The 27,996-nt window shown below is 46.1% G+C and overlaps 1 protein-coding gene across 2 annotated transcripts in view; it reads right to left on the bottom strand.

Moving 5' to 3' along the window:
- The window catches only part of exoc6b (exocyst complex component 6B), a 631,370-nt gene that overhangs the window by 117,236 nt on the left and 486,138 nt on the right, over positions 1–27,996 (bottom strand). For both annotated transcript variants that reach the window (XM_078224516.1, XM_078224517.1), the window contains one exon: positions 11,846–11,987. In XM_078224516.1, the coding sequence (XP_078080642.1) occupies positions 11,846–11,987 (142 nt within the window). The remainder of the gene's footprint in view (positions 1–11,845; positions 11,988–27,996) is intronic.

The raw sequence follows: 27,996 nt of genomic DNA, 5'->3' as shown, positions 1-27,996 counted from the left end.
CTAAGCGTTCCCCAAGTGTTCCAGCTAGAAGATTCAATGGGCCGAATGGTCTCATTCTGCATTTTAGGGACTCTATGTATTTATTAGGTGCCTTACAACATCTCTAGAAACCCTCTGTCATGTTCCATATGCAGTGAATCAAGTGAAGTCTAGTCACTGTTAAATAACAAGTATATAATAACCTAAACTGTAAAAGGATGGTAAATATTCACCTGGTAAGAGGAACTGTGCACATTTCTGGTCCATGTTTAAAAAAAGGTAATTGAAACACTCAAGAAAGAACAAAAATGCTTCACAAAGAACTGAGAATGTGTAACTATCAGAACCCTAAGGTTAGCACTGCTGCCTCACTACGCCAAGGTTCCAGGTTCAATTCCAGCCTCGGGTCACGGTCTGTGTGGAGTTTGCACATTCTCCCAGTGTCTGGGGTTTCCTCCGGGTGCTCTGGATTCCTCCCACAGTCCAAAGATGTGCGGGTTAGGTTGGTTGGCCGGCCATGATAAATTGACCCTAGTGTCAGGGGGTTTAGCAGGGTAAATTTGTGGGGTGACGGGAATAGGGCCTGGGTGGGATTGTGGTCGGTGCAGACTCGATGGGCCAAATGGCCTCCTTCTGTACTGTAGGGATTCTATGATAAACAAGCTGGGGCTCTTTCCCCGGAGAAAGCAAAACTGGGAGGTGATCAGAGAGAAACCAAAAGAGAAAATGCTGGAAAATCCCCGCAGGTCTGGCAGCATCTGTAAGGAGAGAAAAGAGCTGACGTTTCGAGTCCAGATGACCCTTTGTCAAAGCTAAAATGCATAGGTGATCAGAGAAAGGTCTTTAATGATTACAAAGGAGTGCGAGGTGACTACAAAAACTACGGCCATCCAATAAGGAACAGGAGAAACTAACTTACGGCATGGTTAAATGTGGAACTTACTATCACATAAATAGCTGAAACAAATAGCACAGATACATTGAAGGGGAAAGTTAAATACACACATGAAGGAGATAGAGTGGAAGAATTTATTGACAGGCTGAGATGAAGCGAGGTGGAAGGATGCTTATGTGGAGAACAAACTCTGGCACTGACCTGTTGGTTGGCTGAATGGTTTATTTCTGTGCTGTAAATTCTATGTAATTCTAGGTAAAGGATCGAAATGTTGTCAACAATTCTTAGATGCTGCCACTTAACGGGGTTAAATCGTGGCAGTGGCCTCAGTTTTGAGAAACTGGTGTAAACGTAACCAGCCCAATGTGCTAAAGTCACTCTGCAATCAACTTGTTGAGGTGTTTGAAACAGCATCAGACAGACTTCATCATCAGCAACACCTTCAGGCAGGGAAACTTCACACTCGCAGCTAGCAATACATTATCACTATGACAACACAGCTGTATCCAAGGCCTGCTGCCCATATTCATAAATATATATTTTAAATTAAAGGCTCATATTAAGGGCATATTTACAGATATACAGTAAAGTTCTCTCGACACTGTCCCCATCAAACACCCCCAGGACAGGTGCAGCATGGGGTTAGATACAGAGTAAAGCTTCCTCTACACTGTCCCCATCAAACACGCCCAGGACAGGTTCAGCACGGGTTAGATAAAGGGCAACGCTTGCTTTGAACATAAGAACATAAGAACTAGGAGCAGGAGTAGGCCATCTGGCCCCTCGAGCCTGCTCCGCCATTCAATAAAATCATGGCTGATCTTTTTGTGGACTCAGTTCCACTTACCCACCCGCTCACCATAACCCTTAATTCCTTTACTGTTCAAAAATGTATCTATCCTTGCCTTAAAAACATTCAATGAGGTAGCCTCAACTGTTTCACTGAGCAGGGAATTCCACAGATTCACAACCCTTTGGGTGAAGAAGTTCCTCCTCAACTCGGTCCTAAATCTGCTTCACCTTATTTTGAGGCCATGCCCCCTAGTTCCAGTTTCACCCGCCAGTGGAAACAACTTCCCTGCTTCTATCTTATCTATTCCCTTCATAATCTTATATGTTTCTATAAGATCTCCCGTCATCCTTCTGAATTCCAATGAGTATAGCCCCAGTCTACTCAGTCTCTCCTCATAAGCCAACCCTCTCAACTCCGAAATCAACCTAGTGAATCTCCTCTGCACCCCCTCCAGTGCCAGTATATCCTTTCTCAAGTAAGGAGACCAAAACTGTACACAGTACTCCAGGTGTGGCCTCACCAGCACCTTATATAGCTGCAGCATAACCTCGCTATTTTTAAACTCCCTCCCTCTAGCAATGAAGGACAAAATTCCATTTGCCTTCTTAATTACCTGCTGCACCTGCAAACCAACTCCTTGAGATTCCTGCACAAGGACACCCAGGTTCCTCTGCACAGCAGCATGCTGCAATTTTTTACCATTTAAATAATAGTCCATTTTGCTGTTATTCCTAACAAAATGGATGACCTCACATTTACCAACATTGTACTCCATCTGCCAGACCCTCGCCCACTCACTTAGATTATCTATATCCCTTTGCAGACTTTCAGCGTCCTCTGCACATTTTGCTCTTCCACACATCTTAGTGTCATCTGCAAATTTTGACACACTACACTTGGTCCCCAACTCCAAATCATCTCTGTAAATCGTAAACAAACGTTGCATTGTTCCATCAAATATTCCCAGGGCAGGTACAGCACAGGTTAGATACAGCATAAAGCTGCCTAATCAAACACTCTCAGCATGGTACCACACAGGTTCAATGTCGATTAACGTTATTTGTCTTCATCGTACCCACAATTTGCAGAAGAGCACACGCTATATATGAAGATGATATTTCTGTTTGACTGACTCGGAGATTAGCAATTCAGCTGATTACGAGTTATTCTGTTGAGATGGTTCTAATCTTACAGTATTTCATTTACAACCCAAACATTAGGGAAATACAGGCTTTGGTTGAATCTGTAACAATAGCAAACCCAGATCCCAGAAAATAAAGGGTTCTTCTCCTACAGGATTGCCCCCATCAGAAAGGATGCTGGTTTGGCAGAGTTACTGTTACTGGATTACGATGTGAGAGAGCTAGATGAGCATCAGTGGAGCTAAAGTTTTAAAGTTTATTTATTAGTCACAAGTAAAGCTTACATTAACACTGCAATGAAGTTACTGCGAAATTCCCTAGTCGTCACACTCTGGTGCCTGTTCGGGCCAATGCACCTAACCAGCACTTCTCTCTGAATGTGGGAGAAAATCGGAGCATCCGGAGGGAACCCATGCAGACATGGGGAGAACATGCAAACTCCACACAGACAGTGACCCAAGCCGGGAATTGAACCCGGGTCCCTGGCATTGTGAGGCAGCAATGTTAACCATTGTGCCACTGTGCCGCCCCAGCTAGACAGTCAGCTAGACAAGGCATTGGCTGGGAGAGGTTACTGTGCCTGGACGTTAGCTGCTGAGGGTTAATCAGCTTTTCATTTACATTCCCTCTCAGAATGTGGCTATCACTGATCAGACCCAATCTACATCAACGGTGATGAAGTAGAAATGGTCAAGAGCTTCGAATTTCTCGCTGTCCAGATCACCAACAACCTGTCCTGGCCCCTCCATGCTAACACTATAGTTAAGAAAGTCCACCAACGCCTCTACATTTCCCGCTGCCTTGGGAAAGCAGCCAGCATAATTAAGGACCACACGCACCCCGGACATTCTCTCTTCCACCTTCTTCCTTCTGGAAAAAGATACAAAAGTCTGAGGTCACGTACCAACCGACTCAAGAACAACTCCTTCCTTGCTGCTGTCAGACTTTTGAATGGACTTACCTTGCATTAAGTTGATCTTTCTCTGTACCCTAGCTATGACTGTAACACTACACTCTGCACTCTCTCATTTCCTTCTCTATGAATGGTATGCTTTGTCTGCATAGCGCGCAAGAAACAATACTTTTCACTGTATGTTAATATATGTGACAATAATAAATCAAATCAAATCAACCGACTCAAGAACAGCTTCTTCCCTGCTGTCATCAGACTTTTGAATGGTCCTACCATATATTAAGCTGATCTTTCTCTTTGTAACTGCACCCTATCCCTTCCTTCTCCCCTATGTACTCTATGAACGGTATGCTTTGTCTGTATAGTGCGCAAGAAACAATACTTTTCACTGTATCCCAGTACCTGTGATAATAATAAATCAAATCAAATCAATATTTATTGCCCAAATCCAGTTGCTCTAGAAAGATGGCGTTGAACCTTTTTCCCAAGTTGCTGAAGCGGGTGCTAGCTGGCTAGCCAGGAGTCATAGATAGGGCAGACCAGGCAAGGACAGCAGCTTTCTTTCCTTAAAGGCAAGGAATCAGTTGGGTTTTTACGACAATCTGACAGCTCTGTACTCACTTTTACTGGCATGACTTTTTATTGGCAGATATATATTTAAAATGAAATTGAATTTTTCCAATAACGACAGTGGGATTTGAACTCACATTCTTTGGATTATTAATTCAGGAACATAACAATAATGACACCACGATCATATCCATATCTGGCTGCAAAGAAGCTGGATTAACATCAGAGAGACAGGACTGCTGGCTGGAGGGGTTACTGAGCCTTAGTGAGGAAGCTAGATTGACATGTCTGGAGGAAAAGCAGGCCAAGTTGTTTGAGGGGCTTTAACTAAGACCAGTTTAGTCTCCTCGCCTTTGGTCAGCGCAGAGGCGGTTCCCAGGGATGGTCACCGGGGAGCAACCGAGAGTAAGGGGTGGGGAACTTTGCCAAACCCCGGTTTTTGACAAGTTAGCTCGGTACAAACCCTGCTGCTCAACTCCTTACTCTGTGGGGATCACAAATCATTGCATCGTCTCCTCCTGCAATCCATGTTCTCCAGGGGTTGGGGAAGAAATCAGGTATGTGTGTGTGAGTTGGCAATTACCCTTACCGACTGAGGTATCGAGGGCTTAAAACTCTTAATTGCTTTTTTGGCCTGTTTGTTTTTTTGCATTAATGAGGTGGAACCATGGCGAGGCCTTGAAAACATGTGCCTTGCCTTAAAGGTTAACATTTGTCTTCATTAAGCAAAATGCGATAACCATACTTCAGCACTGCTGAACCACTTTTTCGCTAATCACCGGGTTCATCTTTATGATACCATTAATTTGTTTTTACTAGATGTGGCTGAAGGGAGTCTTGTGTTTTTGCACACGGACTTGGGCACTTTTACAAGAGTGCATCGGGGTTGAAAAGTCCGCCCGGTACCTTGTAAACTGCAGCTACAACTTTAATATCCAACATGTGGCTTTTCTGTTTGGTTGTGTGCAAAACAAAATCCACTCTAATGTATTGGACACATTGCTGTCTGGTATCCTGCTCCTCCTGCAGTACCAGTCATTGTTCCCACCACACACTTCTAACCTGCGGTCCTCAAGGCCTGTGTACAGTTCTTGGGAGCGAGGAGGGAGGCTCAGTGGTTTTCTCAAGATGACCGAGGTTCAGGGAGGGCTGGAAGAGCCCTGGAGGTGTTACTTGTACACTGATGACACCCAGATCCACTTCACCACCACCTCTCTTGACTCCTCCACTGTTGCTAAACTGTCAGACTAATTATCCAGCATCGAATGTTGGATGAGCAGAAATTTCCTCCAATTAAATATTCGGAAAACTGAAGCCGTTGCTTTCGGACCCCACTCCAAACTCAATCCCCTAACTACCAACTCCATCCCTCCCCCGATAGTAATTGGAAATTAATCCAGTCTGTTGACAACCTTGGTGTTGCATCTGATCCTGAAATTAGCTTCTGACCTCGTGTTCACGCAATCACTGAAGGCGGCTTCTTTTGAACTCTGTCACAGTGCTGGACTTTGATCTTGGCTCAGCTCATCTGCTGCTGAAAGCCCATGCCTTCATTACCTCTGGACTCCAGCGCATCTCTGTCTTGTCTTCAACATTCAACCCATGCAAACTTGAGATCACCCAAAACTTTGCTGCCGTTATCTTAATTCATAGTAAGTCCTGTTTCCTCCACCACCCCTGAGCTTGCTGGCCTACACTGGCTCACGGACAAGTAGGTGGTCATGCTTTCAGTTGTCAAGGCCCTCAGCTCAGGAATTCCCTCCTTAGACCTCTCTGTCTCATTACCTCACCTTTCTCCTTTAAAACACTTCTTAAAACATATTTCTTTCACAGAGAATTTGGTCATCTGACCGAATATGTGTCACACTTTGTTTTATAATACTCTTGTGAATCGCCTTGGGATGTTTCATTATATTAAAGGCAATATATACATATAATTTTTTAAAAATGTATTCATGGGATCTAGGTGTCACTGGCTAGTCCATTCCTAATTGCCCTTGAGAAGGTGGTGGTGAGCTGCCTTCTTGAACCGCTGCAGTCCATATGGTGTAGATACACCCACACTGCTGTTTGGGAGGGAGTTCCAGGTTTTTGACCCAGCGACAGTGAAGGAACGGTGATCTATTTCCAATTCAGGATGGTGTGGGGCTTTGAGGGGAACTTCCAGGTGGTGGTGTTTCCATGCAATTGCTGTCCTTGTCGCGGTCGTGTTTTGGAAGGTGTTGCATAAGGACCCTTGGTAAGTTGCTGCAGTATATCTTGTAGATGACTGCCACTGTTCATCAGTGGAGGGAGGTAACATTCATGGATGGGGCGCCATCTCCACTTCTGACCTTATGACGGAATGAAGGTCATTGATGAAGTAGCTAAAGATGGTTAGGCCCAGGACACTACCTTGAGGAACCCCTGCAGAGATGTCCTGGAACGTATTGAAAAAAATTCTGAGCGACAGATCTCCACTTGGAGAGGTTAGGATTAATCAAGCATAGCCACCATAGCTTTGTTAAATCCCTCCTGAAGTCAACAGACCTTTCCATGGTCCGCCCCTCGCCTGCTCCGATTCCTGTGGCAGGCAGAAAGGTAAAATTCCGGCCATCAAATTTGATTGAACTTTTTGAAGAGGTGACTAGATGGTGTATAGATGAGGGCAGTGTAGTTGACGTAGTCTACACGGACTTCAGTAAGGTCCCACTTGGGAGGCTAGTCGAGAAGGCAAGAGTCCATGGGATCCAGGGCAATTTGGCAAACTGGATCCAAAATTGGCTTGGTGGCAGGAGGCAGAGGGTGTTGGCCGAAGGTCATCTTTGTGACTGGAAGCTTGCCTCCAGTGGTGTAAAGCCGGGATTGGTGCTGGTCAGATGGCCAGAACAGTGGGAAATGGAATTTAACCCTGAAAAGTAGGAGGTGATGCATTTTGGGAGGACTAACAAGGCAAGGGAATACACAATGAATGGTAGGATGCGAGGAAGTACAGGGGACCAAGGGGACCTTGGGATGCATGTCCATAGATCCACGAAGGCAGTAGGACAGGTAGATCGGTGGTTGAAAAGGCATGTAGAATATGGCTGTCATGGGGTCAGGAGCTGAGCGAACCTGGTGGGACTCAAATTGAGCATCAGCGAGCAGGTTATTGCTGAGCAGGTGCTGCTTGATAGCAGTTTGTGAGCCCTTCCATCACTTTACTGATGATTGAGAAGAGGCTGATGGGGCGGTAATTGGCCGGGTTTGATTTGTCTTGCTTTCTGTGTGCAGGACAAAGCTGCAGGATTTGCTGGTTAGATGCCAGTGTGCTAACTACCGCAGTATGGCGAAGAGGTGTGGCAAATTCTGGGGCAAAAGTCTTCAGTATTATTGCTAAATTATTGTGAGCATCCGGAGCCTTTGCAGTGTCAATGCCTTCAGTCATATCATGTGGAGTGAATCTAATTGGTTGAAGACTGTTATCTGTGATGCTGGGGACCACTGGAGGAGGCCAAAATGGATCATCCACTCGGAACATCTGGCTGAAGATTGTTGCAAGTGCTGCAGCCTCATCTTTTACACTGATGTGCTGGGCTCCAGTATCATTGAGGATGGGATATTTGTAAAGCCTCCTCCTCCACTGAGTTGACTAATTGTCCACCGCCATTCAGAACTGGGGACTCCAGAGCTTAGATCTGATCCACTCGTTGTGGGATCACTAAGCTCTGTCTATCACATGCTGCTTACTCTGTTTGGAATGCAAGTAGTTCTGTGTTGTAGCCTCACCTGGTTGACATCTCATTTTTAGGTTTGCTTGGTGTAGTTCCTGGCATGCCCTCCTGCACCCTTCATTGAACCAGGGTTGATCCCTTGGGTTAGTGGGAATGGTAGTGTGGGGGATATGCAGGGCTATGAGGACATAGATTGTGACTGAGTACAATTCTGCTGCTGATGATGGATGCCAAGTCTTGAGTTCAGTATGAAGTCTCACAACACCAAGGTAACACCGATCTTGAGTTGCTAGATCTGCTCAAAATCTATCCTATTTAACACGGGAGTTGGTTTAGCTCAGTTGGCTGGACGGCTGATTAGTGATGCAGAGCAACACCAATAGCGCGGGTTCATTTCCCGTACCGACTGAGGTTATTCATGAAGGCCCCCCCTTCTCAAGCTTGTCCCTCACATGATGTGTGGTGATCCTCAGGTTAAATCACCACCAGTCAGCTCTGCCCCTCAAAGGGAGAGCAGTCTATGGCCAGCTGGGACTATGACGACTTTAGTTCCACACAACACGATGGAGGGTATTCTCAATGTGAAGATGGGACATCGTCTCCACAAGGAGTGTGCGGTGGTCACCCCTACCGATACTGTCATAGACAGATGCATCTGCAGCAGGCAGGTTGGTGACGATGAAGTCAAGTATGTTTTTCCCTCTTGTTGGTTCCCTCACCACCTGCCGCAGTTCCATCTCGCAGCTATGTCCTTTAGGTCTCAGCCAGCTTGGTCAGTAGTGGAGCTACTGAGCTACTCTTGGTGATGGACATTGAGCTCCCCCACCCAGAATACATTGTGCGTCCTTGCTTCGTCCAATGTCAACCAAATTAAGGAGATAGTCATCGACTTCAGGAAGTGTAGTGGAGAACATGCCCATCTACATCAATGGGGACGAAGTAGAAATGGTCGACAGATTCAAGCTTTTAGGTGTCCAGGTCACCAACGATGCCGGCGTTGGACTGGGTTGGGCACAGTAAGAAGTCTCACAACACCAGGTTAAAATCCAATTTGGTAGCACGAGCTTTCGGAGCGCTCCAAAAGCTCGTGCTACCAAATAAATCTGTTAGATTTAACCTGGTGTTGTGAGACAGATCACCAACAACCTGTCCTTGTCTCCCCATGCCGACGCTATAGTTAAGAAAGCCCACCAACGCCTCTACTTTCTCAGAAGACGAAGGAAATTTGGCATGTCCGCTACGACTCTCACCAATTTTTACAGATGCATCATAGAAAGCATTCTTTTTGGTTGTATCACAGCTTGGTATGGCTCCTAATCTGTCCAAGACTGCAAGAAACTACAAAGGGTCATGAACAAAGCCCAATCCATCACTCAAACCAGCCTCCCACCCATTTACTGTCTACACTTCCCGCTGCCTTGGAAAAGCAGCCAGCATAATTAAGGACCCCACGCACATACTCTCTTTCACCTTCTTCCGTCGGCGAGTATGATTCTATCTCAGGCTGTTGCTTGACTAATCTGTGGGACAGTTCTCCCAAATTTGGCGCAAGCCCCAGATAATAGTAAGGAGGATTTTGCAGGGTCAACAGGGCTGAGTTTGCCGTTGTTGTTTCCAGTGCCTAGTTCAATGCTGGGTGGTCCGTCCAATTACATTCCTTATAGATATTACAGTGGTTTGATACAATTGAGTGGCTTACTAGGCGATTGCATAGGGCGGTTAATAATCAGTCACCTTGCTGTGGGAGTCACATGTAGGCCAGACCAGGAGAGGATGGAGGATTTCCCTCCTTAAAGGCATTAGTAAACCAGATGGTTGTTTTCAACAATTGACAATTGTTTCTCGGTCATCAGTAAACTTTTAATTCCAGTTATTTTATTGATTGAATTCAAATCTCACCATCTGCACCTTTAGGTTGTTGCAGAGGTCACGCTACTTGACGCACAGTTCAGGGGCCTGGAACTAATAACCTTGAGAATGAGAGTTCAAATCTCACCCCGTTTTAAGAATCTGAATTCAGTTTAAAAGAAATAGAGAATAGCAGGCTGACCTCAGTAAGCACAAAGTTGCCTGATTGTCATAAAAACCAAACCGGTTCACAGACGTTCTTTAGAGAAGGAAACTCGTCATTCTTACCTCATCAAGGCCTGTGTGACTCCAGTCCCACACCAACTACTGTGAACTGGAGTGCTCCAGCACATCTATTAAGCGGTTCCGAGCAACTTGGGACTGGTGAGAAATTCCAGCCTTGCTCACAGTGCTATATTTATATTGAATACTACAAAATATTTAAACTTCCATATAAAAATAAGCATTCCACTATGTTGACCCTAAAATACAAGTTTCATTCTGACAACACAATCTGTTTTTTTTTAGTTTGGTGATGTTGGCTGAAGGGTCAATGTTGGCTCGGACAAAACGGGTACAAACTTTATGGTCCAGAACAGCCAGTTTTGCGGAAAAGTCAACCCCACATCACTTGGGATGACCTCAGGACATTTACAAATAGGTTCCGAGCAAGAGGTTTAACTTCATTAATACCAAAGAGGTCCAAAGATGTGCGGGTTAGGTGGATTGGCCATGCTAAATTGCCCCTTAGTGTCAGGGGGACCAGCTAGGGTAAATGTATGGGGTTGCGGGAATAGGGGCAAGGTGGGATTGTGGTCGGTGCAGACTCAATGGGCCAAAATACTTTATCCTCCTCACTTCAAGGGATACATAAATGAACAGGCAGGATTAAGGAGAATCCCAAGGCTTTTTAATGTGTGTATAAGGAGGAAGAGGGTAGCTAGGGAAAGGGAAACTCTTTCAACAATCTGGGATGTAGATCATCTTGGGGACTTATCAACCTTCAGCCCCATTAGTTTCTCCAATATAACTTTCTTATTAATCCTAATTTCCTTCAGTTCCTCATTCTCCTTATCCCCTGCATCTCTAATTCTGGGAGATTTCTTGTGTCTTCCTCAGCGAAGAGAGCCATTAGGTAATAATTTAGCTTCTCTGCCATTTAATGGAATAAATATTGACCAAGAGACGAGGGAGAATTCTCCACACCTTCTTCAAAATGGTGCCTTGGATATTTTATGCCCAACCGTGATGGTTCACTCAAATTACCCTATCTCTGACAGTGCAGCATGAAGACATGGAAGGAGACCGTTCTAGCCTGGTCAGCCATTCAATTGGATCACGTCTGATGATTATCTTAACTTCACGGTTCCAAACTATCCCACCTGACAAAAATCAATCAGTCTCAGTTTTGAAATTTTCAATTCCCAGCTCCCAGCCCTGTGTGTGAAGAAGCGCCTCCTAACCCCAAGTGCCCTAGACCATCCCCGACTTCCTTTGGCTTCCCCAACCCCCCCCCACAGCTGTTCCCATTGGCCCTCTCCAGCTGAAGGCATGGCTGCCAAGGCTTTGAAGTCTCTTCCGTAAACTTTCCCACTTCTCCCTGTTCCTTTAGGGACAGCGCCTTAAAACCTGTCTCTTTGACTAAACCTTTGGTTATATTTGTCAAAATATAACCAGGGTTCATGGATGAGAGGGGTGTGGAGGGATATGGTCCAAGTGCAGGTCAGTGGGACTAGGCAAAAAATGGTTCGGCACAGACAAGAAGGGCCAAAAGGCCTGTTTCTGAGCTGTAATTTTCTATGGTTCTATGGTTTTTACCTGTCCTAATTAACACTTCTTTATGTAGCTTGGTGCCAATTGTCCACTGATTACTCACCTCTGTCGTGATCATGTTTAAGGTGTTATATAAATGCACGTTATTGCTGAAACAATTTAATGGCAGCTTCTTGAGAATATTTTGGAAGGAGGACAAAGATGAAATAGCTGCAAAGTGGGGCCCCTTTGATCACTTACGCTCACACTCTTCAATGTCCATGTTAAACTGTTTTAAGGCTCCCATGGTGATCTGTTTGACCTCGGTATCCAACAGCAGCTGCAGAAGAGATGTAGACAGATGTTTGCATGCGGACATGCAGGCTGTCTGAGCCACTTTACCCTGAAAAAACAAAACAAAACTCCTATTAGACATTAAATCCTCAACTTCCCAAACACAAATTAACAAACAGACAGGCCATGCTGACTTTTTCCAAATTAAAATGAGTCCGACTGTTCGATACTGATTATCGATAGAAAGACAGCCATTAACTCACCAACATACAAAACACAAATAGGCCGTTTGGCCCCTCGAGCCTGCTCCACCACTCGATATGATCATGGCTGATCTGTTTGTGCTTCTATTTCCACATTCTCATCTAATCCTGGCAACCTTGGATTCCTTTGCCTAACAAGAATCTACATCTGCCTTGAGAATATTCAATGCCTCACCTCCACTACCTCAGTTCCAAAGTTACACCACCTTCAGAGAAAAGATTCTCTTCATCTGTCCTAAAAACGCAACCCCAAATGTTGAAACAGTGCCCCCTAGTTTTGGGATCACCCACATCAACCTTGTTCAGACCCTTCAGGATCTTATTAACTTCAATCAAGTCGCCCCTCACTCTTCTAAACTCCAATGGGATCAAACCCAGTCTGTCTATCCTTTCCTCACAAGGCAACCTGTTCATTCTAGGTATTAATCTAGGAATCAAAAGCAAAATACTGTGGATTCTGCAAGTCGGAAATAAAAATGGAAAATGTTGGATAAACTCGGCAGGGTTCTGAAGACTGTGGAGGAACAGAGAGATCTTGGGGTTCATATCCACAGATCTCTAAAGGTTGCCACTCAAGTGGATAGAGCTGTGAAGAAGGCCTATAGTGTGTTAGCTTTTATTAACAGGGGGTTGGAGTTTAAGAGCCGTGGGGTTATGCTGCAACTGTACAGGACCTTGGTGAGACCACATTTGGAATATTGTGTGCAGTTCTGGTCACCTCACTATAAGGAGGATGTGGAAGCGCTGGAAAGAGTGCAGAGGAGATTTACCAGGATGCTGCCTGGTTTGGTGGGTAGGTCTTATGAGGAAAGGTTGAGGGAGCTAGGGCTGTTCTCTCTGGAGCGGAGGAGGCTGAGGGGAGACTTAATAGAGGTTTATAAAATGATGAAGGGGATAGATAGAGTGAACGTTCAAAGACTATTTCCTCGGGAGGATGGAGCTATTACAAGGGGGCATAACTATAGGGTTCATGGTGGGAGATATAGGAAGAATATCAGAGGTAGGTTCTTTACGCAGAGAGTGGTTGGGGTTTGGAATGGACTGCCTGCAGTGATAGTGGAGTCAGACACTTTAGGAACATTTAAGCGGTTATTGGATAGGCACATGGAGCACACCAGGATGATAGGGAGTGGGATAGCTTGATCTTGGTTTCAGATAAAGCTCGGCACAACATCATAGGCCGAATGGCCTGTTCTGTGCTGTACTGTTCTATGTTCATAAACTCAGCAGGTCTGACAGCACCTGTAGAGTGAGAAACAGAGTTAACATTTCGTGTCCATATGACTCTCCTTCAGAGCTGATCTATGTAGTAAACCTCCTCTGAATGGCCTCCAATGCATTTACATTATGTTATGAATCTCATGTGTGGTTAAGATGCTAGTGCACTGTCCATTTCTGTGTTTGCCTCTTATTTTCAGCCTCCACTTTTGGCCAGCAGCAAATATGTAAGTCTCTCGTTATAAGTACACAGTCTCTCCCTTGGAAAGTCCTCAGCTGTGTCTTCTCTTGGCTGAAGGTGGTGATTGTTCCTTTAAGGACAACACCACTGAGTGCGGGTCACCTGGCTTGGGTGACCAATGGAAGTGAGAGTGGAGGAATCACCCCAGGGGGAGGAGTTCGCCTTAGGCAGAGGCATGCCAGAGTTAGCTGCAGACATGCTGCTGCTCTTGTAGGCCTTCGTAAATAAATCCTTTGTTGTCCATGAATGAAGTCTCGGAAAGTGCATCATTACAGTGACACATGGAAACTGGGTCCCTTACTCGAGTTTCAGAGCAACTTTTAGGAGGTTTGGCCCCCAGGTGTGCAGTGTGTTAGCCCACTGACATGTGGACATACCCTGGTGCCCATGAATCAAGTTCCCAGCTACTATCAAATAGCTCCACAACCTTGTGGGTGCCTCAGCAGAATTGAAGGCTAAAGGGAGTAAACACCTGACTGTGTGGCCAAATTCACCTCCAACTCACTTTTCAAGTTTGCTGATGACACCACTGTAGTGGGTCGGATCTCAAACAATGACGGGACAGAGCACAGGAATGAGATAGAGAATCTGGTGAACTGGTATGGTGACAAAATATCTGGAGTGAAGCCCAAAGGCAGACTGATGTCTCAGTGTGTCATCTTTCTGTTTACTCCTACAACCAAGCGAGTGCCAGATCCATCTCCCTGGCCCTGCACTCAAACCTGGAACACCTGGATAACAAAGACACCTGTGTCAGACTCCTATTCATAGACTGCAGCTCAGCCTTTAACACCATTATTCCTACGAGACTCACCCAAACTTCATGGCGTGGGGCTTGACTCCTCCCACTGCAACTGGACCTAGACTTCCTAACCCACAGACCACAATCAGTAAAGATAGGCAACAACACCTCCTCCACGATCATCCTCAACACCGGTGCCCCACAAGGATGTGTCCTCAGCCCCCTACTATCCTCCTTATACACCTATGACTGTGCGGCCAAATTCACCTCCAATCAATTTTCAAGTTTGCTGATGACACCACCGTAGTGGGTCGGATCTCAAACAATGACGAGACAGAATACAGGAAAGAGATAGAGAATCTGGTGAACTGGTGCAGCAACAATAATCTCTCCCTCAATGTCAACAAAACAAAGGAGGTAGTTATTGACTTCAGGAAGTGTAGTGGAGGACATGCCCCTTTCTACATCAATGGGGACAAAGTAGAAATGGTCGACAGCTTCAACCTTTTAGGTGTCCAGATCACCAACAGCCTGTCCTGGTTCCCCCATGCCGACACTATTGTTAAAAAAGCCCATCAACGCCTCTACTTTCTCAGAAGAAGACTAAGGAAATTTGGCTTGTCAGCTATGACTCTCACCAACATTTACAGATGCACCATAGAAAGCACTCTTTCTGGTTGTATTACAGCTTGGTATGGCTCCTGCTCTGCCCAAAACCGCAAAAAAACTACAAAAGGTCGTGAATGTAGCCCAATCCATCACGCAAACCAGCCTCCCATCCATTGACTCTGCCTACACTTCCCGCTGCCTTGGAAAAGCAGCCAACATAATTAAGGACCCCACGCACCCCGGACGTTCTCTCTTCCACCTTCTCCCGTTGGGAAAAAGATACAAAAGTCTGAGGTCACTTACCAACCGACTCAAGAACAGCTTCTTCCCCGCTGCCATCTTTTGAATGGACCTACCTCGCACTAAGTTAGTCTTTCTCTACACCCTAGCTATGACTGTAACGCTACATTCTGCACTCTCCCCTTTCCTTCTCTATGGATGGTATGCTTTGTCTGTATAGCGTGCAAGAAACAAAACTTTTCACTGTATACTGTATCCAATCAAATCAAAGATGTAGTGCTTTGCATTCCTGTGCCTGTGTACACAACTGGGGAGGTCAAGACACAGAAAATCTCTGGAAATACCTTCCATGTATTTTGCCTTTATCTCAAGAAGTGGACCCAGATGTTTGGACAGCCCAGTGTCTCCATAGTTTTGTCCAGGCTTGCACCCCAGAGAGGACATTGCAGTTTTGCTGCAGAGCATTCACACAACACAGGAGGCAGCAGCTACAAGTGATCAACCCAATTCAATTGTCGTAGAGAATGGGTGCTTCTGGCTGTCTCCGACAGTGGGAGGAACCATTGTCTCCATTGGTCAGTCACCGACCAACTTGAGTTGGGCAGCCCTGAGTGGGGCTTGGAGCCCAAGAGTCTTTGCTCAACAAGTAAATGGAATCTACTGCATCAGGCAAACAAGCAAAACAAACAAAAAGAAAGATTGGCAGGTTGGAACATCAGAACAACGCGCATAGAACTGACAGACAACCCACAGCTGGTTAAAATGAGTGCAGCTGTGATCGACAGGGAACTAGACAGGCTGAACATTGACATGACTTCCTGACTGGAGACCAGGTCGCTCAGAGCAGGTCACTGAAAGAGGGATATTACATCTTCTATTGGCTGGGGAAAAGTTCCAGGGAAACGTGAGCAAGGTGCAAGTTTTCACTGTAAGGAACTCGTTACTTAATAGAACCCCCACAAATGGTTCAGAACTATTACCCCCATCTGTCTCTCAACTAAAACAGAGCCAGTTATCCTCATAATTATCAATGCTCCAATGTTGTGCCCCACTACAGAGGCAAAAGACCAGTTCTTTGGGGAGTTTGACATTGTTAACGGCAGAATTGGAAAGTCAGAACATCTTAACCTAATGGGAGATTTCAAAGCAAGATTGGAGATGGATCATGAGGCTTGGCTCTCCTGTCTCGGACATCACAGCCTGTGAAAGGTAAGTGAGGACGGACAGAGATTATTTGAGCTTTGCTGCCACCCCGAGCTTTGGGTAACTAACACCATCTTTTGGAACAAACCATGCCATAAGATGAAGGCATCCAAAATCAGTGCACTGGCACCAGCTGTTCGCCTGACATCCAAGACAAAGGTGCATGCACCAAGTTTTCATCAGGGAGTGGCTCTGCATTGACAATGCTGCACTAATATTCCATACACAACTACACCTGCAGCAGCAAATGGGCAGCTTAGTTTGATATCAGCGTCAGGAAGACAAATGTTATGGTCCAGGACGTCAACATATCCCTCATCTATCAACATTGACAAGGTGACACTGGAGATTGTTGCTAACTTCACGTATTTTATCTCCACAATCACCAACAATCTGTCACTTGATGCTGCAATTAACATTCAAGACCTGGACAAAGTATGCTAGGCAGGAGGAAAGCCTGAGTTTCCATCTCAATTATACCCGTGGCACATTTTGACAAATATAACCAGCTCTGGTTCTGGAAAATGCTAATTCAATCATAATACTGACATTAAAAACTGGAGGACATTTACATAGAAACATAGAAAATCACAGCACAAAACAGGCCCTTCGGCCCCACAAGTTGTGCCGAACATATCCCTACCTTTTAGGCCTACCTATAACCCTCCATCCTATTAAGTCCCATGTACTCATCCAGGAGTCTCTTAAAAGACCCTATTGAGTTTGCCTCCACCACCACTGATGGCAGCCGATTCCACTCGCCCACCACCCTCTGTGTGAAAAACTTCCTCCTAACATTTCCCCTGTACCTACCCCCCAGCACCGTAAACCTGTGTCCTCTCGTAGCAGCCATTTTCACCCTGGGAAAAAGCCTCTGAGAGTCCACCCGATCTTTGCCTCTCAACATCTTATATACCACTATTAGATCTCCTCTCATCCTATGTCTCTCCAAGGAGAAAAGACCGAGCTCCCTCAGCCTATCCTCACAAGGCATGCCACTCAATCCAGGCAACATCCTTGTAAATCTCCTTTGCACCCTTTCAATCTTTTCCACATCCTTCCTGTAATGAGGCGACCAGAACTGAGCACAGTACTCCAAGTGGGGTCTGACGAGGGTCTTATATAGCTGCATCATTATCCCCGGACTCCTAAACTCAATCCCTCGATTGATAAAGGCCAGCACACCATACGCCTTCTTAACCACTTCCTCCACCTGCGGGGCCGATTTTAGAGTCCTGTGGACCCGGACCCCAAGGTCCTTCTGATCCTCTACAGTACTAAGAGTCTTTCCCTTTATATTGTACTCCTTCATCCCATTTGACCTACCAAAATGGACCACGACGCATTTATCTGGGTTGAAGTCCATCTGCCACTTCTCCGCCCAGTCTTGCATCCTATCTATGTCCCTCTGTAACTTCTGACATCCCTCCAGACTATCCACAACCCCACCAACCTTCGTGTCATCGGCAAACTTACCAACCCATCCCTCCACTTCCTCATCCAGGTCATTTATGAAAACGAGAAACAGCAAGGGTCCCAGAACAGATCCCTGGGGCACACCACTGGTGACCGACCTCCAATTAGAAAAAGACCCATCTATACACACTCTCTGCCTCCTTGGGCAAGCCAGTTCTGGATCCACAGGGCAGCAGCCCCTTGGATCCCATGCCCTCTCACTTTTTCTAGAAGCCTTGCATGGGGGACCTTATCGAACGCCTTGCTAAAATCCATATAAACCACATCTACCGCTTTCCCTTCGTCAATGTGTTTAGTCACATTTTCGAAGAACTCCACCAGGCTCGTAAGGCACGACCTGCCTTTGACAAAGCCATGCTGAGTATTCTTGAGCATACTAAACCTCTCTAAATGCTCATAAATCTTGTCCCTCAGGATCTTCTCCATCAGCTTACCAACCACTGAGGTTAGACTCACCAGTCGGTAATTTCCTGGGCTATCCCTATTCCCCTTCTTGAAAATAGGAACCACATCCGCAATCCTCCAATACGTCTCTCGTTTCCATCGACGACGCAAAGATCATCGCCAGAGGCTCTGCAATCTCTTCCCTCGCCTCCCACAGTAACCTGGGGTACATCCCATCCGGACCCGGCGACTTATCTATCTTGATGCCATTCAAAGATTCCAGCACAACCACTTTGTTAAAGTCCACATGCTCAATCTTTTCAGTCCACCGCAAGCCCACTGTACATCCACCCATGTCCTTCTCTGTGAAAACCGAGGCAAAATACTCATTAAGCACCTCTGCCATTTCTACTGGTTCCGTACTGATTTTCCCGCCTTCACCTTTTATAGGCCCTATTCCTTCACGTCTCAACCTTTTACTCTTCACATATTTATAGAACGCCTTAGGGTTTTCCTTAATTCTACTTGCCAAGGCCTTCTCGTGACCCCTTCTGGCTCTAATTTCCTTCTTTAGTCCCTTCCTACAAGCCGTATACTCATCTAGATCCCTATCTTCGCCAAGCTCTCTGAACCTTTTGTACGCTTTCCTTTTCTTCTCGACTAGGTCCCGCACAGCTTTCGTGCACCATGGTTCCTTTAACCTACCAACTCCTCCCTGTCTGCTCGGAACATTGTCCTGTAGAACCCTAGACAGACATTCCTTGAAAAACTGCCACCTCTCTTCAGTAGATTTCCCCGAGAATACCTCCTTCCAATTTACTCCTCTAATTTGCTGCCTTATGTCTTCATATTTCCCCTTACTCCATATAAACGCTTTCCTAGCTTGCCTGATCCTCTCTTTTTCCAATGCAAGCATAAAGGAGATAAGAGTTATGATCGCTATCCCCAAGATGCTCTCCCACTGAGAGATCTGACACCTGTCCAGGCTCATTGGTCAGTATCAGATCAAGTACAGCCTCTCCTCTTGTAGGCTTGTCCACATGCTGTGTCAGGAAACCCTCCTGAACACACCTAACGAACTCCTCCCCATCCAATCCCCTTACCCTAGGGATATTCCAATCTATGTTTGGGAAATTAAAGTCTCCCATCACAACAACTCTGCATTTTTTAAATTCGTTCATAAGATGTGGACATTGCTGGCGGGGCAATTTCCCTAACTGCCCTTGCTGTTAGTGGCTTGATAGACCATTTGAGAGAGCATTTAAAAGTCTGGAGTCACATGTAGGTCAGACCAGGTAAGGTTGGCAGATTTCCTTCCCTGAAGGACAGTAGTGAATCAGATGGGTTTTTATAACAATCGATAATGGTTTCATGTTCATCATTAGATTTTAATTCCAGAGTAGTTTTTGAATTCACCATCTGCGCTGGTGGGATTCGAACCTGGGTTCCGAGAGCATTGCCCTGGATTCTGGAAGAGAATCATAGCTTACAGATAATATCCCAGACATCACTATCTCAATCCCTGGGTATGTTCTGTCCCACCGGCAGGACAGATGCAGCAGAGGTGGCAGCGGCCCAGTGGTAAAAGGGAGTTGCTCTAAGAAGACCTCAACATCGAGTCTGGACGCCATGATGTCTCTTGGCATCAGGTCAAACATGGGCAAGAAGTATACCTGAATTTATGTCCACATCTTGGTGTATCCTCGAAGTTCAAATATCTGGAAAAAGCCCATCCATCACTTTCTAAAAAATCTGGAATTAAATGTCTATGTTTCTATAATTTGCTATGACTTTAGAACTATAAGCGATTGGCAATTAAAACGTCTTAATCAGATTTACTGGCAACCTAAGAATAAATAAAATTTCCTGTAACTGAGACAGTGTGCGGCATAATTTCCACATAGCAAATTAATTTATATTCTTTCAAGGTTTGTTGAGGAGACAAAGGGAGGTTAGAATCATAGAATCCTACAGTGCAGAAAGAGGCCATTCGGCCCATTGAGTCTGCACCAACCACAATCCCACCCAGGCCCTATCCCCATTGATTAACCCTAGCTAGGGGCACAAAGGGGCAATTTAGCGTGACCGATCCACCTAACCCCCTTTTCTTTGGACTGTGGGAGGAAACCGGAGCACCCGGAGGAAACCCGCACAGACAAGGGGAGAACGTGCAAACTCCGCAAAGACAGTGACCCAATCCGGGAATCGAACCCGGGTCCCTGGCGCTGTGAGGCAGCAGTGCTAATCACTGTGCTACCGTGCCGCCCCTTTCTTGAGTGTTGTAGCTGCATCTAAGTAGAATTAGCTGGGAATCCTCCAAGTTGTGTCGCGACTTTCCCCCACACCACCCAATCACTCCCCTGACAATTCGCACACCCTCAGTGGATGGCACGGTGGCGCAGTGGTTAGCACTGCTGCCTCACAGCTCCAAGGATCCAGGTTCGATTCCCGGCTTGGGTCACTGCCTGTGCAGAGTCTGCACATTCTCCCCGTGTCTGCGTGGGTTCCCTCCGGGTGCTCCGGTTTCCTCCTACGGTCCGAAAGACGTGCTGGTTAGGTGCATTGGCCATGCTAAATTCTCCCTCAGTGTACCCGAACAGACGCCGGAGTGTGGCAACTAGGGGATTTTTCACAGTAACTTCATTGCAGCGTCAATGTAAGCCTACTTGTGACACTAATAAATAAACTTAAACTTTGACTACAGCTCCAAACTGACAACCCAGGTGATGTGGTCATATTGTGGAGTGGATCCGTGCAAACACGTGAGGCACATTCATTCAAGTGCTGTTGTGTGGAATTTGGGCTGAAGAGAAAGGGGGAAAAAGAGAGAGAGACAGCAGACAGATTGAGGAAAAAAAAGAACATTAATACTGAGTGAGAGCAGGGTTTAGGCTGAACCTGATGCTTTTCCTCTGAAGCAGGCTGCAAACATATAGTAACTATTGAGGCCCACACACATAGAGTGGCCACCTGAGTGGGGAGGGTGTCGAGCACTGGGGGAGCTCTACTGCAACAGAAGTCAGTACATTGAGAGATGGGGAAAAGTTCTCTGAAAGAAAATCCAGTTTCCTCTCTGAGTATCAGTACAGGGCTAAAAACTGGTGTTCTCAAATATTAATATCGATGATGTACATGTGTCCGCTAAAACTGGCACTGAAGGGAGATCTCTTGCAGAATGGATGTGCATTAATGATGACCCCTTGCTCAAGGTCCAATTCCACTGTTATTAACCATCAAAGTACCAATGCTTTGTAGCTTTTTTTTCTCTCAAAAGTAAAGTAATATGTACTCTGTTTTTCATCTTTCAACATCTGGAAATCCTCTATTCTGCGGCTTCCTAATTCCAACTACTATTAAATAGAATTTAGAGGAATAGAACCACAAAACATTTCTTCATTTGTGGCATTCTTAAGTGGACTCACCACAACCTCCTGGCTCTCAGACTTGAACTTTGGACTGTTCTATTTCAGCTCCTCCCTGCCTCTCCTTACGGCTGCTTCAAGTCTCCCCTAATCTCTACCAGACCTGAGTAATCCAAATCTCTCATGTCAGCATTCTGGTTGCCGTACCAGATCCAACCAAGTCTGGTACTTTTTCCTTATTTTAGTCCCTCTGGCTTGTTTTTTGCCTTTCTCATCCCCATCGTATCTTTCCACTTTCAGGTATTTCAGATCTACGCCCATTGACACACGTCAACCTTCCCTCTCCCCTTCAATCATTCAGGGCTTGAATCATCTGTCTTTTACTTGGCATTTCCAAGCCAACCCATCACAGCACTTTTCCTCCTCATCAACAAATGCCTCAGCAACCTCCTGTCAGTATTCCTGTCCAGCGACCTCTATGTCTCACCCAACTCACCCAGCACAGAGGGTGGCACGGTGGCGCAGTGGTTAGCACTGCTGCCCCAGCACCAGGGACCCGGGTTCAATTCCCAGCTTGGGTCACTGTCTGTGTGGAGTTTGCACATTCTCCCCGTGTCTCAGTGGGTTTCCTCCGGGGGCTCCGGTTTCCTCCCACAGTCCAAAGATGTGGGGGTTAGGTGGATTGGCCATGCTAAATTGCCCCTTAGTGTCAGGGGGACTAGCCAGGTTAAATGCATGGGGTTATGGGGATAGGGTGGGATTGTGGTCGGTGCAGACTTGATGGTCCGAATGGCTTCCTTCTGCACTGTAGGAATCTATGAGCACTGCTCCTTGGCACTTTGCAAGTAGATCAAAAATCACAGGTCCTCACCACTTTGTCCTTCTTGAATAAGGTCCTTGTAATCCTTGACCTTACTGTGGATGCGTCCAGGCTTTGATTAAAACCTGGTCAGAGGGTGCCAACATCTTATCACTTATCAAATCCTATTCGTATGGCTATGCCCCCACCACCTAGCCTCATCGTCATCACCAACCTGCACCTTGGCCATTCCCCCCAGTCCCCTGGCATATTCTCCTCAGTCAAACACTTCACCTGAATTACCATTAAAATCATTGTGTACCTTCCATCAAACACCAGGGTGTTTCTTCCTGTGATACCCTCTCACTCCCTGGGCCTCCACATTGAGAAACTCCTTATTTTTAGTGTCTTCAATTTCTGTCGCAGTGCTCCTCCTTTGCCCTCTCTCTCCTCCAGATTTAATGCATCCCCGTTCTCCCAAAATCTCTCCCTCAAAACGTATTGCTACCCTCTCCACCCTGCTATATCCTGTAGGCATTCTGCCCCCGTGGCCTCATTCTCTCACAAGGCGATCTGCAAATAGTTCTTTGACTTCTCATCCACTTCACTCTCTTTCAATCAAATTTCCTTCTGCCTCTGTCCCTGGAAAATATCAAGTCATTTCTCGACCAGTATGTTGCCTAGCTCAAAGAACAAAGAACAGTACAGCACAGGAAACAGGCCCTTCGGCCCTCCAAGCCTGTGCCGCTCCTTGGTCCAACTAGACCAATCGTTTGCATCCCTCCATTCCCAGGCTGCTCATGTGACTATCCAGGTAAGTCTTAAATGATGTCAGCGTGCCTGCCTCCACCACCCTACTTGGCAGCGCATTCCAGGCCCCCACCACCCTCTGTGTAAAAAACATCCCTCTAATATCTGAGTTATACTTTGCCCCTCTCACCTTGAGCCCGTGACCCCTCGTGATCGTCACCTCCGACCTGGGAAAAAGCTTCCCACTGTTCACCCTATCTATACCCTTCATAATCTTGTACACCTCTATTAGATCTCCCCTCATTCTTCGTCTTTCCAGGGAGCTCTTTGCCCTCCACATCTGATTTGCCCAACCACTCCCTCGAACCCACCCTGAATGCTCTTGTCCTCAGACAATCCTTCACCGTTTCACATCCTGATATGAACAATACCTTCACATCCCCAATTCCAAGAGGTGCAAACTTCAGTGTACAAGTGGCTCAGCCTCCTGTTGCCAGGTACGGTGTGACTACAAGCTTTAGCGGCCTTGCTTTCCATTGCCCAAATGGTTTGCTACTCGAGAATGGTCCTGGAGGGAAGGAAAAGAGCACAATCTTCTCTACTACCTCTACTTCCAGCCACATCTCCTTAAATCTCATTTCCCCAGCTCTCACAGCCACACCTCATTGTGTGAAGAGCTCACAGACTACTTTGACTCCAAGACATAATCATAGAACCATATAGAGCAGAAGAGGCCCTTTGGCCCATCAAATCCACACTGACTATTTCTATCTGATTCTACTGCTCCCTCTGTTTCCTATCTATTAACCCAAACATTTCTGTGTCCCAAGCCCTCCACTGCCTGTACCCTGATCTCTTTATTTTCTCCCTGTCTCTCCCTCCTTCCCACTCCAAGCATATCCGAGCCCTGCCTTTTCCTCCCTCAGCCCTTTCCCACTAAACTCATTTCCTTTCCTGGCTACCTATTTTAAGCAATATGGTATTTGCCTCAGGGAGTATTCCCCTACCTTTCAAAACTGTTGTTATTAATTCTGTCCAAACGAAAAGCCATCTTCAACCCCTCATCCTCATTAATAACTGTCCCATCTAAACTCCAATTGCTTTACCAGATATGAACCCTTCTCTTCAATGACCCCATATTTAAATCTCTCCAAGCAGCCTCTTCCATCATCATCTGTTGGCATCACCCTGCTTTGCCTTACCACTTTTCCAGACCCTTCTACTCCTTAGCGTTGTTCAAAACAATCATCTTTAGCCCCAGCATGAACTTGACCCTTCTTCAGGCTGAACCTTACCAAAGAACAGTACAGCAAAGGAAACAGGCCCTTCGGCCTTCCAAGCCTGTGCCGCTCCTTGGTCCAACTAGACCAATCGTTTGTATCCCTCCATTCCCAGGCTGCTCATGTGACTATCCAGATAAGTCTTAAACGATGTCAGCGTGCCTGCCTCCACCACCCTACTTGGCAGCGCATTCCAGGCCCCCACCACCCTCTGTGTAAAAAACATCCCTCTAACATCTGAGTTATACTTCGCCCCTGTCACCTTGAGCCCGTGACCCCTCGTGAACGTCACTTCTGATCTGGGAAAAAGCTTCCCACCGTTCACCCTATCTGTCCCCTTCATAATCTTGTACACCTCTATTAGATCTCCCCTCATTCTCCGTCTTTCCAGGGAGAACAACCCCAGTTTACCCAATCTCTCCTCATAGCTAAGACCCTCCATACCAGGCAACATCCTGGTAAACCTTCTCTGCACTCTCTCTAACGCCTCCACGTCCTTCTGGTAGTGCGGCGACCAGAACTGGACGCAGTACTCCAAATGTGGCCTAACCAGCGTTCTATACAGCTGCATCATCAGACTCCAGCTTTTATACTCTATACCCCGTCCTATAAAGGCAAGCATACCATATGCCTTCTTCACCACCTTCTCCACCTGTGTTGCCACCTTCAAGGATTTGTGGACTTGCACACCTAGGTCCCTCTGTGTTTCTATACTCCTGATGACTCTGCCATTTATTGTATAACTCCTCCCTACATTATTTCTTCCAAAATGCATCACTTCGCATTTATCCGGATTAAACTCCATCTGCCACCTCTCCGCCCAATTTTCCAGCCTATCTATATCCTGCTGTATTGCCCGACAATGCTCTTCGCTATCCGCAAGTCCAGCCATCTTCGTGTCATCCGCAAACTTGCTGATTACACCAGTTACACCTTCTTCCAAATCATTTATATATATCACAAATAGCAGAGGTCCCAGTACAGAGCCCTGCGGAACACCACTGGTCACAGACCTCCAGCCGGAAAAAGACCCTTCGACCACTACCCTCTGTCTCCTATGGCCAAGCCAGTTCTCCACCCATCTAGCCACTTCTCCTTGTATCCCATGAGCCTTAACCACTAACTATCTCAACAGCTTGTTATATATCCTTTCTTTGATTTGATTTATTGTCACGTGTATTGGGATACAGTGAAAAGTATTGTTTCTTGCGCGCTATACAGACAAAACATAACATTTATAGAGTACATAGGGGAGAAGGAAAGGAGAGGGTGCAGAATGTAGTGTTACAGACATAGCTAGGATGAAGAGAAAGATCAGCCTCTCTCTGACATGAGAACACTTTATTCTCACTCATTTCCACATCATGGTCCACCTCTGCTCCTATTTCTATCATTCTGCTACTGAAACCCTCATCACTCACATAATTAATTATTCTAATGTTCTGCTGACCTGAGCCACAGGTCAGAACAAAGAACCAAGAAAAGTACAGCACAGGAACAGGCCCTTCGGCCCTCCAAGCCTGTGCCGATCATGATGCCTTAACTGAACTAAAAAAAAACTTCTGCCCTTACTCAGTCCGTATCCTTCTATTCCCTCCTTATTCATGTACCCATCCAGATGCCTCTTAAACTGAAATTGACCCAAATTGAATCCTGGCCCCCAATTGATTCAAATGTCCCAGGTGTGGTGTCACCAAGGCCCTGTATAATTGCAGCAAGGCATCCCTGCTCCAGTACTCGAATCCTCTCGCAATGAAGGCCAACATACCGTTTGCCTTCCTGACTGTGCCTTGCAGGGGCTGAGTGTATTTCAACAGATAAAAATGCACAACATTCTAAAGAAAATAACTACTTCTACTTTTTCTATACAGTGATCCCTGAAATCCAGATGTCCCCAGAACCGGCACAGACTTGCTGAAGAGTTTATATTCCTGTGGCCCAAAATATGGTTGGGTTTTACCGCATGTTTCAGTGGCTCTCATCATCATTTTTGCACCCGTTTCAACACAGGTGTATCCCACACTCATTTTTACTATGCTGGGTGTTTAACTTTCCTTGTGTCTGTCCTTCTGGGGATTTAGGTGTTGCTATCCTATCTTCACTAACCCCGCTTGTGTTGAGGAACTGATGATACAACTGAGTGTCTCCTGGCCTAGACCACTCCATGAGGGAGTCAAGAGGCAATCACATTGCTGTGGATGAGAACTACATATTAATCCAAATGAGGTACAGACAACAGATTTCCTTGCCTGAAAACAAGTTTTTCTTTTGCAATGACAAGCTTCACAGTCAATTTTACTGATACTGGTTTTTAATTTCTAGATTCATTTCTCAAATAAATTTAAATTATAAATCACCTACATTGGAATGTGAATTATTAGCTGTTAGTCCAGGCCTCTGGGTTGCACTAGCCTGAAATGAAACCTGGAAGAGTAGCTGTACCAATGGTTTCAAAGAGCGAAAGGCATTGCATGCATGTGACTGTGGGTGCGCGTTGGAGGGAGGCTCAGTGCACAAGCTGTGCTTAGTTACTGAATCTCAGTCTGGGAGGAAGGAATATTCAGCCACGATTCCAGCTCCTGACTGAAATGGCATCAATGGTTTGGACTCAAATGTGCACAGACCAAGAGCACTCACTGTTCAGCCTCACACAAGATACCAGAGGGCAACTAATACCCAGCACTCAGCACCATCAGAATCAAGGGCTGATACCAGGGTCTTCCTATTTTCTGAGGGATGCTGGCATGCCCGGGGGGTGGGGGGTGGGGGGGGGGGGGGGCGCAGGGTGCAGCGGAGGGGGGGGGGGGGGGCGGCGGCGTGCGCAGGGGTAAGGTTTTGGTGAGGCACGGGATGTATGGGGCATTGTTCTTAACCATTTCGCCACCAATCAGACTTCAGGAAATTGAGCGTGGAGTTGTTTAATTTTATTTATATTTCCGAACTTTTAAACTCTTCGATTCCTGGATCAGGAATAACACAGGAGAGGCTGGGCTGTAATCAGAGAGCGTCCTCATCGCTAACAGTAGCACAGTTGTTTGAAAAGTTGCAAATATGTTAACAATTACAGGGGGGGGGAGGGAAGCGAGGGCCTGAGCGTCTGTACCGTTAATTATGGAGCCCGGTTATCAAAGGACTCGTTAACAAAGGCACCAATAAAATTACTGTTAAAATAAACCTACATTAATCTCAGAATACAGTAGGACACGCAATCAGGACAGGCTCCCTCGCTTCAGCCAATGAACTGTCACTCCACTAAAAACTTTCCACCCATGGTCCCTGATCAGTTTCAGGTTTAGATGTCAAGTGAGGGGGTGGGGAGGGAGGGAGGGAAAGTAAAGTAGATGATCATTCTGAACATCCAAATGAGAGCAGACATAAACTCCAACTCAGCTGTTAGAATGTTGTGGATTCCAGCCACCTCCAGAGGCCTAAGCATAAAATCCTCCTGTGCAGGGCTGAAGGAGTGCTGCACTGTTGGAGGGCGCCATCATTTGAATAAGGCGGTAAATTGAATCCCGTCTGCCCTCTCAGCTGGACATAAAAGATCTCAT

Source organism: Mustelus asterias, chromosome 1 (genome assembly GCF_964213995.1).
Source record: "Mustelus asterias chromosome 1, sMusAst1.hap1.1, whole genome shotgun sequence".
Classification (NCBI taxonomy): Eukaryota; Metazoa; Chordata; class Chondrichthyes; order Carcharhiniformes; family Triakidae; genus Mustelus; species Mustelus asterias.
This window is presented reverse-complemented; position numbering and strand designations above follow the sequence as displayed.